Consider the following 13,786-nt stretch of genomic DNA (forward strand, 5'->3'; position numbering starts at 1 on the left):
GTACAACTTATTCCAGTCAGGAAGAATGGCAACCAGAACAGTTCCGCATTGATGTTATAAAAAGTTTTCCCACCCTTCAACCTTGTTGTAGCCTCTGATTTCGTCAATAGAGAGTGCGGTTTCAGTTATGTGTGGATCAGCACCCACTGGCTGTGATTAGGTTTAAGGTTATATAATTAAATGAACCAAAAGGAAGCGCATTATCCCAAACGCACTCCGTGCTGCAGAGGTTCTTTACGATCCCTAATCTCTTAACATAGTGACGATTATTTATTTTTTTTCTGATTAATGTTAATAAGAATAAAATTTGTAAAAATAAAAAAAAAGTGTATTCATGAATACATGTCGTGTGTGTGTGTGTGTGTGTGTGTGTGTGTGTGTAAATAAGTTAAATAAATAAGTACGCTAATATATATATATATATATATATATATATATATATATATATATATATATATATATATATATATATATGTGTGTGTGTGTGTGTGTGTGTGTGTGTGTGTGTGTGTGTGTGTGTGTGTGTGTGTGTGCGCACCTGTAAATAAGTTAAATAAATAAATATGTACGTTAGTATATATATATATATATATATATATATATATATATATATATATATATATATATATATATATATATATATATGTGTGTGTGTGTGTGTGTGTAGAGAGAGAGAGAGAGAGAGAGAGAGAGAGAGAGAGAGAGAGAGAGAGAGAGAGAGAGAGAGAGAGAGAGAGAGAGAGAGAGAGAATAAGACCGTGGGTGCCTTACCATAGAAAGGATGGGGAGTGGGGAGGAAAGTAAGGGGCAGGTGTTACCTGAGCAACACCACAACTAGCCCCACGATTGCTGGCCATCCATGCTGCATCACACGCACGCCATTAGCTCCTCCTGAACCTGTGTCAATCCACATCACCAGGGCAAGAAAATTAAAGTAATTTAGAATGTGTTCAATTATATTTTGATGGATTTCTGACCTAAGTGAAGATAAACTTGGACATTTACTGATTTGACACACACACACACACATACACACACACACACACACACACACACACACACACACACACACACACACACACACACACACACACACACACACACACACACAGCTATTTCTAGTCTCTCTCTCTCTCTCTCTCTCTCTCTCTCTCTCTCTCTCTCTCTCTCTCTCTCTCTCTCTCTCTCTCTCTCTCTCTCTCTCTCTCTCTATACACATTGTTATTTTTAATAGATCAAACAAGAAAACTTTCTCATCTAAGGAAAGTAAGAAAAGTAATAACAAATTTAAGTAGTTAATAGTTGCTAAACTGGAGCAAAGAAGCTCTCTCCAAATTATTAGTCTATCAATAACACCGTCTCAACAACTTTTTAATAACACATAAATATTATGTGAAGGTGTTTGTTTAATGAAGTAGTACTTCATTTCTGCCTCATGTTTATATATATATATATATATATATATATATATATATATATATATATATATATATATATATATATATATATATATATATATATATATATATATATGAGACACTGGCCAAGGGCAACAAATATCCAATAAATAAAAAAAAAATAAATGAATAAATAAAAAAGCCCACTGAGATGCCAGTCCCATAAAAGAGTCAAAGCGGTAGTCGAAAGTAGAAAGATAAGTGTCTTGAAACCTCCCTCTTGAAGAAATTCAGGTCATGGGAAGGTGGAAATACAGAAGCAGGCAGGGAGTTCCAGAGTTTACCAGAGAAAGGGATGAATGATTGAGAATACTGGTTAACTCTTGCATTAGAGAGGTGGACAGAATATGGGTGAGAGAAAGAAGAAAGTCTTATGCAGCGAGGCCGCGGGAGGAGGGTAGGCATGCAGTTAGCAAGATCAGAAGAGCAGTTAGCATGAAAATAACGGTAGAAAACAGCTAGACATGCAACATTGCGGCGATGAGAGAGAGGCTGAAGACAATCAGTTAGAGGAGAGGAGTTGATGAGACGAAAAGCTTTTGATTCTACCCTATCTAGAAGAGCGGTATGAGTGGAACCCTCCCAGACATGTGAAGCATACTCCATATATGGACGGATAAGGCCCTTGTACAGAGTTAGCAGCTGGGGGCGGTAAGAAAAACTGGTGAAGACGTCTCAGAAAACCTAACTTCATAGAAGCTGTTTTCGCTAGAGATGAGATGTGAAGTTTCCAGTTCAGATTATAAGTAAAGGACAGACCGAAGATGTTCTGTGTAGAAGAGGGGGACAGTTGAGTATCATTGAAGAAGAGGGGATAGTTGTCTGGAAGTTTGTGTCGAGTTGATAGATGTAACAATTGAGTTTTTGAGGCATTGAATATTACCAAGTTTGCTCTGCCCCAATCACAAATTTTAGAAAGATAAGAAGCCAGACGTACTGTGGCTTCCCTGCGTGAAATGTTTACTTCCTGAAGGGTTAGAGGCTATGAAAAGACGTGGAAAAGTGCAGGGTGGTATCATCAGCGTAGGAATGGATAGGACAAGAGGTTTGCTTTAGAAGGTCATTGATGAATAATAAGAAGAGAGTGGGTAACAGGACAGAACCTTGAGGAACACCAGTGTTAATAGATTTTGGAGAAGAACAGTAACCGTCTATGATAGCAATAATAGAACGGACAGAAAGGAAACTTGAGATGAAGTTACAGAGAGAAGGATAGAAGCTGTAGGCGGGTAGTTTGGAAATTAAAGCTTTGTGCCAGACTATATCAAAAGCTTTTTATATGTCCAACGCAACAACAGAAGTTTTACCAAAATCTCCAAAAGAGGATGACCAAGACTCAGTAAGGAAAGCCAGATCACCAGTAGAGCGGCCTTGACAGAACCCATACTGGCGATCAGATAGAAGGTTGTGAAGTGATAGACGTTTAAGAATCTTCCTGTTGAGGATAGATTCAAAAACTTTAGATAGGCAGAAAATTAAAGCAATAGGACGGTAGTTTGAGGGATTAGAACGGGCACTCTTTTTAGGAACAGGCTGAATGAAACTTCCAGCAAGAAGGAAAGGTAGATGATGACAGACAGAACTGAAAGAGTTTGGCTAGGCAAGGTGCAAGCACGGGGGCACAGTTTCGGAGAACAATAGGAGGGACCCCATCAGGTCCATAAGCCTTCCGAGGGTTTAAGCCAGCGAGGGCATGGAAAACATCACTACAAAGAATTTTAATAGGTAGCATGAAGTAGTCAGAGGGTGGAGGAGAGGGAGGAACAAGCCCAGATTCGTCCAAGGTAGAGTTTTTAGCAAAGGTTTGAGCGAAGAGTTCAGCTTTATAAATGGATGTGATAGCAGACGTGGCATCTGGTTGAAATAAAGGAGGGAAAAAAAGAAGCGAAGTTATTGGAGATATTTTTGGCTAGATGCCAGAAGTCACGAGGGGAGCTAGATCTTGAAAGATTTTGACACTGTTAATGAAGGAGTTTTTGGCTAGTTGGAGAACAGACTTGGCATGGTTCCGAGCAGAAATATAAAGTGCATGAAATTCTGGTGATGGACCACCTTTTGTGGGCCATCTTCCTGTCATATATTGCACGAGAACAAGCTGTGTTGAACCAAGGTTTGGAAGGTTTAGGTCGAGAAAAGAGTTAGGAATGTACGTCTCCATGCCAGACAGTATCAAATCTGTTATGCGCTCAGCACACAAAGACGGGTCTCTGACACGGAAGCAGTAGTCATTCCAAGGAAAATCAGCAAAATACCTCCTTACTTCCCACCAACTAGCAGAGGCAAAACGCCAGAGGCACCTTCGCTTAGGGGGATCCTGAGGAGGGATTGGAGCGATAGGACAAGATACAGATATGAGATTGTGATCGAAGGAGCCCAACGGAGAAGAGAGGGTGACAGTACGAGTATAAGCAGAAGGATTAGAGGTCAGGAAAAGGTCAAGAATTTTGGGCGTATCTCCAAGACGGTCAGGAATACGAGTAGGTTCCTGCACCAATTGCTCTAGGTCTTGGAGGAGAGCAAAGTTGAAGGCTAGTTCAACGGGATGGTCAGTAAAGGGACAGGAAAGCCAAAGCTGGTGGTGAATATTGAAGTCTCAAAGAATGGAGATCTCTGCAAAAGGGAAGAGAGTCAGAATGTGCTCCACTCTGGAAGTTAAGTAGTCAAAGAATTCCTTATAGTCAGAGGAATTAGGTGAGAGATATACAACACAGATAAATTTAGTTTGAGAGTGACTCTGTTGCCGTAGCCAGATGGTGGAAAACTCGGAAGATTCAAGAGCGTGGGCACGAGAGTAGGTTAAATCGTTGCGCACATAAACGCAACATCCAGCTTTGGATCGAAAAAATGAGGATAAAAAAAGTAAGACGGAACAGAAAAAGGGCTACTGTCAGTTGCCTCAGACACCTGTATTTCAGTGAGGAAAAGATGAGGTTTAGAAGAGGAGAGGTGGTGTTCTACAGATTGAAAATTAGATCTTAGACCGCTAATGTTGCATAAGTTAATGAAGAAGAAGTTGAGAAAAGTGTTAAGACACTTAGGATCGTCGTCAGAAGGGCAGTCCGACCTGGGGACATTTATATATATATATATATATATATATATATATATATATATATATATATATATATATATATATACACACACACACACACACACACACACACACATATATATATATATATATATATATATATATATATATATATATATATATATATATATATATATATATATATATATATATATATATATATATATATATATATATATATATATATATATATATATATATATCATGGAAATACACAGCTCTAAGGAGAAGGCATTAGACGGAAGGGGCTAAGGCTAGTCACTCTTACAGATGTATTACAAAAACGGGGTGAAAGCAATTGGAGGGAAGAGGTTGCTGGAAACCTATTGCTGACCCTCCCCGATCGTGTGCCTGTTTCCTTTTGTTTATCAATAACAAAGGGTAAATGCGCTCTGCATTCTAAAGACAGCCTCTCTTAACACTAGAGTACGCACTACAAACAGCTACCCTAGTGATTCGCAAAACGTGTCGCGGCGCACTTGTGAGCCGTGACCATTACCGTATTCCGCCGTTTAAGTTACCTAGATTGTATGTGTTTTCAAAAATGTGTTTTTAAATAGACCTGAGTACATTGCACTACACTGAGTATGCGTTTTCTATGATACTTAGGAAGATTGATGGGATCCCGTTTTTATCTTTTTTTTCATAACTCTTCGTGCTGGCTACTTGCTTGATCTAGTTTTTCCATCTGTCTCTCAACAGTACACCTTATCTTCTACCTTGAAGTTTACCGGTCAATAAGAAAGGTGACTACTGCAATCCTTCATACTAATGACCTATATCTCTAAGGCTTTTGAATTTATCTTCAACAAAAAGAGATTGAAGCAAGTATCTGCTCACAACTTTCATTCTGATCATGAGTACGGATTTCTTAAATTAATCAATGGCGATCCTCTAGCTTTCCTTACTGAATCTTGGTTATTCTTTTTTAAGGCTTCCTGAGAAACTTAGCTATTACCCTTTAAATATAGTATCAATAAGTACAGCTAAAATATGACAATTTTTTTTTTTTTTCGTTTCTAAGCTTCTCTCATATGGTTTCTATCTCATTCTCTGTACCTTTATGTTTAATTTTGTTTATGGCCGTTCTATCGCGACAGTGGCAGGCGGCCACTGTTCTTGTCTTAAGCTGTCAACGTAAGCGTTCTAGAGCTGTTCTATCATACACCTTATTCACATCATTCATAAATTATTACATTCTAACTTCTTGTCCTACTAACTCATGAAAGTTCAACGTTATTTGCAAGACGCCCAATTCTACAGCTTACGAGGAGAAGACAGAATGCTTTAACTTTTGAAACTTCTTCTATCTCAAAATGGGGCAAGGCAAACCTTGTGTTGTTCACTGCCTCAAAAATTAAATTCATTCATATAGGCTATACGTTCATCACAACTTTCCAAACAGCTACCCCCTCCTCTTCAATAACACTCAATTTTCTAATTCCTCTACAATGAACATAGTTTTCTTTACTGAAAAAATAACCTTTCTCTTATTATAACAGCTTCCATAGACTTTGGTGGTGTGTGTCGCCTCTACCAATTTTTCCCCTTAATATTTTTTTTTCTATACAGGGGTATTATCTGTCCACGTATGAAATAAGGCTCTCCACTTATGAAATAAGGCTTTCGTTTCATCGATTTCTCCCCTCTAATAGATTTTCGATTCTTTTAGAAGCTACAGCAGTATTAAATCTCATTGTTTCTACCGTATTTCCTTGGTTACTGGTCTTCTGAACTTCCAAACTACATGGTTTTCTGCCTCTCACGGCGTCGCTGTACAAGAATATGATATTATTACTCTCTTCATTTTTCTGTCTACCATTAATGCAAAGGACATTTTTTTATGAGCAGGCTATTTTTTCATTATCTTCTTGACCTTGAACGCTTTTCCTTTTGCTTTTTCCTTTTCGCCTTTTTCCTTTTTGCCTTTTTCCTTTTCCTTTTGCTAATAAACACACACACACACACACACACACACACACACACACACACACACACACACACACACACACACACACACATATATATATATATATATATATATATATATATATATATATATATATATATATATATATATATATATATATATATATATATATATATATATATATATATATATATATATATATATATGCACACACACACACACACACACACACGTAAAGATGAGGCAGTAGACACCTGCCGAAACCATAATTACTCCCAGTGAAGTCTAAAGAATGGATCAGGGGGTGCTGTGAACTTATTAAACCTAGCTGTGACCTCCCTGAACGTTTCCCTTCCTGTCCCCACAACACAAGGGGGCAGTCACAGCCTGACCTCTAATGACAACTCTCTTTCTTCGCACAAAACTCCATGCACCTAATTACACACACACCCTTCACTCAAAATTCAAAATTATCATGATGACTCTTACACCAGACTCGGAGTCCCCATCTGGGGAAGGGACATAAATGTCCCCAGGTCGAACTCCTTTTCTCGTATCGACCATGAGTGTCTTTACACCCCTGTCAACTTTTTCTTCATTAACTTCTGGAACATTTGCGGTCTTAGATTTTATTTTCAATCTGTAGAACACCACCTCTCCTCCACTAAATCTCATATTCTTTTCCTCACCGAAACACAGGTGTCTGAGGCAACTGACATTTCTCTATCCCCATTTTCAATCCAAAGCTGGATGTTGCGTCTATGTACGCAACGACTTAACCTGCTCTCGTGCCCACGCTCTTGAATCTTCAGAGTTTTCCATCATCGCGCTATAACTACAGAATCACTCTCAAACTAAATTTATGTGTTGTATACCTCTCACCTAAATCCTTTGACTATAAGAAATTCTTTGACTACTTAACTTCTAAAGTGGAGCACATTCTGACTCTCATTCCTTTTGCAGAGAGCTCCATTCTTGGAGAGTTCAATGTTCACCTCCAGCTTTGCCTTAACTCTCCCTTCACTGACCATTCTGGTGAACTAGCCTTTAACTTTGCTATTCTCCACGACCTAGAGCATCTGGTGCAACACCCTACTAGTATTCCTGACCGTCTTGCAGATACACCCAACATTCTTCCTCTTTTCCTAACTTTCAATCCTACTGGTTATGCTGTTACCCTATCTTTTCCATTGAGCTCTTTCGATCACAATCTTGTATCTGTATCTCGTCCTATCGCCCCAGTCCCTCCTCAGGATCCTACAAAGCAGATGTGCCTCTGGCTGATTTTCCTTAGAATGACTACTGCTTCCGTGTCAGAGACCTGTCTCTATGTGCTGAGCGCTTAGCAGAAGTTATAGTGTCTGGCATGGAGGCGTACATTCCTCACTCTTTCTCCCGACTTAAACCTTCTAAATCTTGGTTTAATACAGCTTGTTCTCGAGCAATATATGTTAGAGAGGTGGCCCACAAAAGGGTCCCTGAGCCTTCCAGCACCTGAATCATGCACTTTATATTTATGCCCGAAATCATGCCAAGTCTGTTCTCCAACTAGCCAAAAACTTCTTCATTAACAGAAAGTATCAAAAACATTCAAGATCTGACTCCCCTCGTGACTTCTAGCACCTAGCCTAAAACATCTCTAATAACTTTACTTCATCTTCCCCTCCTTTATTTCAACCTCATGGCACCACTGCCATCTCATCTATTTCTAAAGCTGAACTCTTCGCTCAAACCTTTGCTAAAAATTCTACCTTGGATGATTCAGGGCTTGCTCCTCCCTCTCCTCTACCATCTGACTACTTCATATTACCCATTAAAATCCTTCGCAATGATGTTATCCATGCCCTTGCTGGCCCAAATCCTTGGAAGGCTTATGGGCATGATGGGGTCCCTCCTATTGTTCTCTGAAACTGCACCTCTGTGCTTGCACCTTGCCTAGTCAAAGTCTTTTTTACTCTGTCAACATCTACCTTTCCTTCTTGCTGAAAGTTTGCCTATATTCAGCCAGTTCCTAAAAAGGGTGACTATTCTAATCCCTCAAACTACCATCCTAATGCTTTAATTTCCTGTATACCTAATGTTTTTTAATCTTTCCTTAACATGAAGATTCTTAAACATCTATCACTTTACAACCTTCTACCTGATCGATAGTATGGCCTCCATTAATGGAGCTTTACTGGTGATCTTCAAAAGTATCCATGACAGTATTATGGACTAATTTATTGATTTGTTTTACGAGATCATAGGAATTTTTAAGGTGAATTTATTTAATGTTAGACGTTCCAATATGGAGACAAATTAGCTAATTTATAATTAAAAGTAATAATGGTACTAAGGATGGGTCTAATAGGATTACCGGCTTTGTGAGTTTTTGGAAAGCCATAGAGGATTCCAGGGAACGAGCCGTTTGTGAAGAGGTGGTTAAAGATATCTTTGGAGATAACATTTAGTTTAAGGAGATGTCTCAGCAGTCTTGCTAGTTTATCTTCAAATTTAGTAATAAAGTGGAAGGGTTTGTCTTTAATCAATTTAAATTTGGATGTATCACTTAAGATGTGTTCAACTTCACTGATATAATCTTTTTTGTTCATAACCACAGTGCCACGGCCTTTATCAGACCCAGTGATAATAATTCGTTAAATAAAATAAATAAATTAGAAGTCCATAACACTGTCATGACTAGTTTTGATATCAAGTCACTATTTACTAACATCCCTCTTGATGAAATCATATAGATAATTTGTAATGAACTATTTAAGGGCCAAGATACTTATTTTAATAAAAAAAAAAAAAAAAAAATATATATATATATATATATATATATATATATATATATATATATATATATATATATATATATATATATATATATATCGTATTAGACTTAACAATTAAAGATTCCCCTTTTATGTTTAATGATAAATTATATGTCCAAGTTAATAACGTTGCCATGAGTTCGTGTCTTGGCCCCACTCTTGCTAATGCCTTATTATGTCACCATGAAACTATTTGGCTGAATGAATGCCCTCGTGAATGCAAACCTATGTTTTACAGGAGATACGTTCATGACACCTTCCTTTTATTCAAACAATCTCAACATATATCTAAATTCATTATCTACCTAAACTCTAAATATCCCAATATTGAATTAACATGTGACACAAAAAAACAATGTCTGTATTGCGTTTTTGGATGTACTGGCGGCTCGTAAAAAAATCAATTGCACACAGCAGTTTACCGCAAACCAACCTTCATTGGCTTGGGGATTAATTATCTTTCGTTTATTCCTCAGTTGTTTAAGACTAATATATATATATATATATATATATATATATATATATATATATATATATATATATATATATATATATATATATATATATATGCAAAGAAAAAAAAAAAAACGCTGGCCAAGGGCAAAAAAAATAAAAAGTATAAAAAAAAGACCTACTTAATGCCACATCCCATAGACAATTCCAAATAAAAAAAATAAAATAATGGACGATAAGTGTCTTGAAACCTCCCTCTTGAAGGAATTCAAGTCATAGGAAGGTGGAAATACAGAAGTTCTGTAGGCAGGGCAGTTCGAGAGTTTACCAGAGAGAGGGATGAATGACTGAGAATACTGGTTAACTCTTGCATTAGAGAGGTGGACAGAACAGGGGTGAGAGATAGAAGAAAGTCTTGTGCAACAAGGTCACAGAAGAATGGGAGGCATGCAGTTAGCAAGATCAGAAGAGCAGTTAGCATTAAAAAAGAGGTAGAAGATAGCAGGACCTGCAATATTGCGGCAATAAGAAAGAGGCAGAGGACAGTCACTTTGGAAAGAGAGGTTAATAAGACAAAAAGCTTTTGAATCCACCCTGTCTAAAAGTGCGGTATGAGTGCAACTCCCCCATATATGTGAAGCATACTCCATACATGGACGGATAAGGCTCCTGTACAGAGTGAGGAAAGGGGTGATGGAATTAGGGGGCGAGAAAAAACTGGCGGAGGCGACTCAAAAAGCCTAACTTCATAAAAGCTGTTCTAGTAAGAGACGGGTTGTGAATTTTCCATTTTAGATTATAAGTAAAGGGCAGACCGAAGATGTTCAGTGTAAAAGAAGGGGACAGTTGAGTGTCAATGAAGAAGAGGTGGTAATTATCTGGAAGGTTGTGTCGAGTAGATAGGCCAAGGAATTGAGTTTTTGAGCCATTGCACATTACTAAGTTTGCTGTGCCCCAATCAGAAATTTTAGAGAGATCAGACGTCAGGCGTTCTGTGGCTTTCCGGCATGATCTGTTTTCTTCCTGAAGGGTTGCACGTCTACGAAATGAGGTGGAAAAGTGCAGGGGTGGTATCATCAGTACAGGGATGGATCGGACACGAAGTCTTGTTTAGAAGGTTATTGATGAATAATAGCTTGAGAATAGGTAACAAGCCAAAACCCTGAGAAACACCACTGTTAATAGACTTTGGAGAACAGTGACCGTTTACCACAGCTGTAATAGAAAGATGAGAGGGAACTGATGTGAAGTTACAGAGAGAAGGATAGAAGCCGTAAGAGTGTAGTTTAGAAATTAAAGCTTTATGCCAAACTCTGTTAAAAACTTTTGATATGTCTATGGCAACATCGAGAATTTCACCAAAATCTCTAAAGAGGATAATCAAGACTCAGTAAGCAAAGCCAGAAGATCACCAGTAGAGCCGCGTTGACGGAACCCATGCTGGCGATCAGATAGAAGGTTGTGAAGTGATAGATGTTTAAGAATCTTCCAGTTGAAAATAGATTGAAACCTTTAGACAGGTAGGAAATTAAAGCGATAGGACGGTAGTTTGAGGAATTAGAGCGGTTACCCTTTTAAGGAACAGGCTGAATGTACGCAAACCAGCAAGAAGAAAAGGTAGATGTTGATAGACTGAGTTGGAAGACTGATTAGGCAAGGTGCAAACACGGAGGCACAGTTTCGGAGAACATTTGGAGGGACTCCATCAGGTCCACAACCCTTCTGAGGGTTAAGGCCAGCGAGGGCATGGAAAACATAACTGGAAAGAATCTTAATGGGTAGTATGAAGTAGTTGGGGGGTGGAGGAGAGAGAGGAATAAGAGTTGAATCATCTAAGGTGGAGTTTTTAGCAAAAGTTTGGGCGACGAGTTCAGCTTTAGAGATAAATCAGATGGCAATGGTACCATCAAGTAATTGAAACAAAGGAAGGAAAGACGAAGATGTAAAGTTACTGGAGATGTATTTGGCTAGTTGCCAGAAATCACGAGGGGAGTTTGATTTAGAAAGATTTTCGAACTTTTTTTTAATAATGAAGGAGTTTTGACTAATTGGGGAACAGGCTTGGCATGTTTCCAGGCAGAAATATAAAAAAAACAAGAGATTCAGGTGATGGAATGCTCAAGTACCTCTGTCATGTACAGCATGAGAACAGGCCGTATTAAACCAAGGTTTAGAAGGTTTAGAGTGTGGGAAAGAGTGAGGAATGTACGCCTCCATGCCAGACACTATTACCTCTTCAGCAGAGACAAAACGCCAGAGACACCGCTTTGCAGGATCCCGAGGAGGGATTGGAGCGATAGAACAAGATACAGATATGATTGGAGGAACCCACCGAAGACAGGGTGACAACATAAGCAGAAGGATTAGAGGTAAGGATGTTAAGAATGTTGGGCATATCTCTAAGACGGTCAGGAATACCAGTAGGGTGTAGCACCAATTGCTCTAGGTCGTGAAAGATGGCAATGTTAAAGGCTATTTTACCAGGGTGGTTAGTGAAAGGAGAGGAAAGCCAAAGCTGGTGGTGAACATCTCAAGAATGGAGATCTCCGCGAAAAGGAAGAACGTCAGGGTGCAATCCACTTTGTAAGTTAAGTAGTCAAAGAATTTTTGATAGAGGAATTAAGTGAGAGGTATGCAACGCATATAAAATTTAGTTTGAGAGTGCATCTGTAGTCACAGCCTAATGGTGGAAAATTCTTAAGATTCAAGAGCGTGGGCACGAAAGTAAGTTAAGTTGAAGTTGTTGCGCACATAGACGCGACATCCAGCTTTGGATTGAAAATGAGGATAAAGTAGGAAGGAACAGAGAAGGGGCTGATTTCAGTTGCCTCAGACACCTGTGTTTCAGTGAGGAAAAGGTTTAGTAGAGGAGAAGTGATGTTCAACAGATTGGAAATTAGATATAAGACCGCGAATGTTGCAGAAGTTAATGAAGAAAAACCTGAGGGGGTATCAAGACACTTATGGTTGATACCAGAAGAACAGTCCGACCTGGGGACTTTTGTGGTCCCCTCTCCAGACGGAGACTCTCTCTCTCTCTCTCTCTCTCTCTCTCTCTCTCTCTCTCTCTCTCTCTCTCTCTCTCTCTCTCTCTCTCTCTCTCTCTCTCTCTCTCTCTCTCTTCATATATATATATATATATATATATATATATATATATATATATATATATATATATATATATATATATATATATATATATATATATATATACACACACACACACACACACACACACACACACACACACACACACACACACACACACACACATATTGGCTCCTGTACCTGCAAAGATGCCGTGACTTTCAGGTCTACGTGCACGTTCAGTAAGGCGCGCAGCTGCCACGCGGGTGTTCTCGCTATAGTACACTGCAGCGATGGTGGCAGTGCACCTGAGCTTCAGCATCCCATGTTTAAGGTGGTTGTTGCTGGCACGAAAGTGCAGGCCCAGTATGGAGGTTTCGAGGCCTTCGGCGTTGGTGACAGGAGCGTAATCGATCAGAGTGGACATCTCGGCCTTTGAAGAGGGAAAATATAACGTTAATAATAATAATAATAATAATGAAAATAATAATCTATACACACACACACACACACACACACACACACACACACACAATATATATATATATATATATATATATATATATATATATATATATATATATATATATATATATATATATATATATATATATATATATATATATATGAATAAAACGTACATATAAAATATAATATAAGTACACCAACTTTTTAAAGAAAAGATTTGAGAGCATATGAGGGAATATTTTTTAGAGATACATAAAAATATGGAAGTTTCTATTATATAAATGAATGTGTGTGTGTGTGTGTGTGTGTGTGTGTGTGTGTGTGTGTGTGTGTGTGAGAGAGAGAGAGAGAGAGAGAGAGAGAGAGAGAGAGAGAGAGAGAGAGAGAGAGAGAGAGAGAGAGAGAGAGAGAGAGAGAGAGAGAGAGAGAACATAATAAATAAGTCGTTGTTTCATAGTGCGGGAAATGCGTTGAGGTCAGTTGA

At 38.4% G+C, this 13,786-nt stretch overlaps 1 protein-coding gene across 1 annotated transcript; it reads right to left on the bottom strand.

Annotated features, from left to right (window-relative positions):
- Positions 1-778: 778 nt before the first annotated feature.
- LOC135103302 (uncharacterized) lies at positions 779-13,262 on the bottom strand. Its single transcript, XM_064009333.1, has 2 exons — positions 13,036-13,262; positions 779-897 (listed from the first exon to the last, which is right to left on the bottom strand). Exons 1-2 carry the CDS (start codon positions 13,259-13,261, stop codon positions 815-817), a joined length of 309 nt encoding a protein of 102 aa, XP_063865403.1. The 5' UTR covers position 13,262; the 3' UTR covers positions 779-814.
- Positions 13,263-13,786: the final 524 nt, after the last annotated feature.

Source organism: Scylla paramamosain, chromosome 9 (genome assembly GCF_035594125.1).
Source record: "Scylla paramamosain isolate STU-SP2022 chromosome 9, ASM3559412v1, whole genome shotgun sequence".
Taxonomy (NCBI): domain Eukaryota; kingdom Metazoa; phylum Arthropoda; class Malacostraca; order Decapoda; family Portunidae; genus Scylla; species Scylla paramamosain.

Coding starts and splice junctions, on each gene's coding strand:
- LOC135103302 (XM_064009333.1), bottom strand. CDS start 13,261: ATGTCCACTCTGATCGATTACGCTCCTGTCACCAACGCCGAAGGCCTC. Junction 898..13,035: donor AAGTCACGGCATCTTTGCAG/GTACAGGAGCCA, acceptor GGATTGACACAG/GTTCAGGAGGAGCTAATGGC.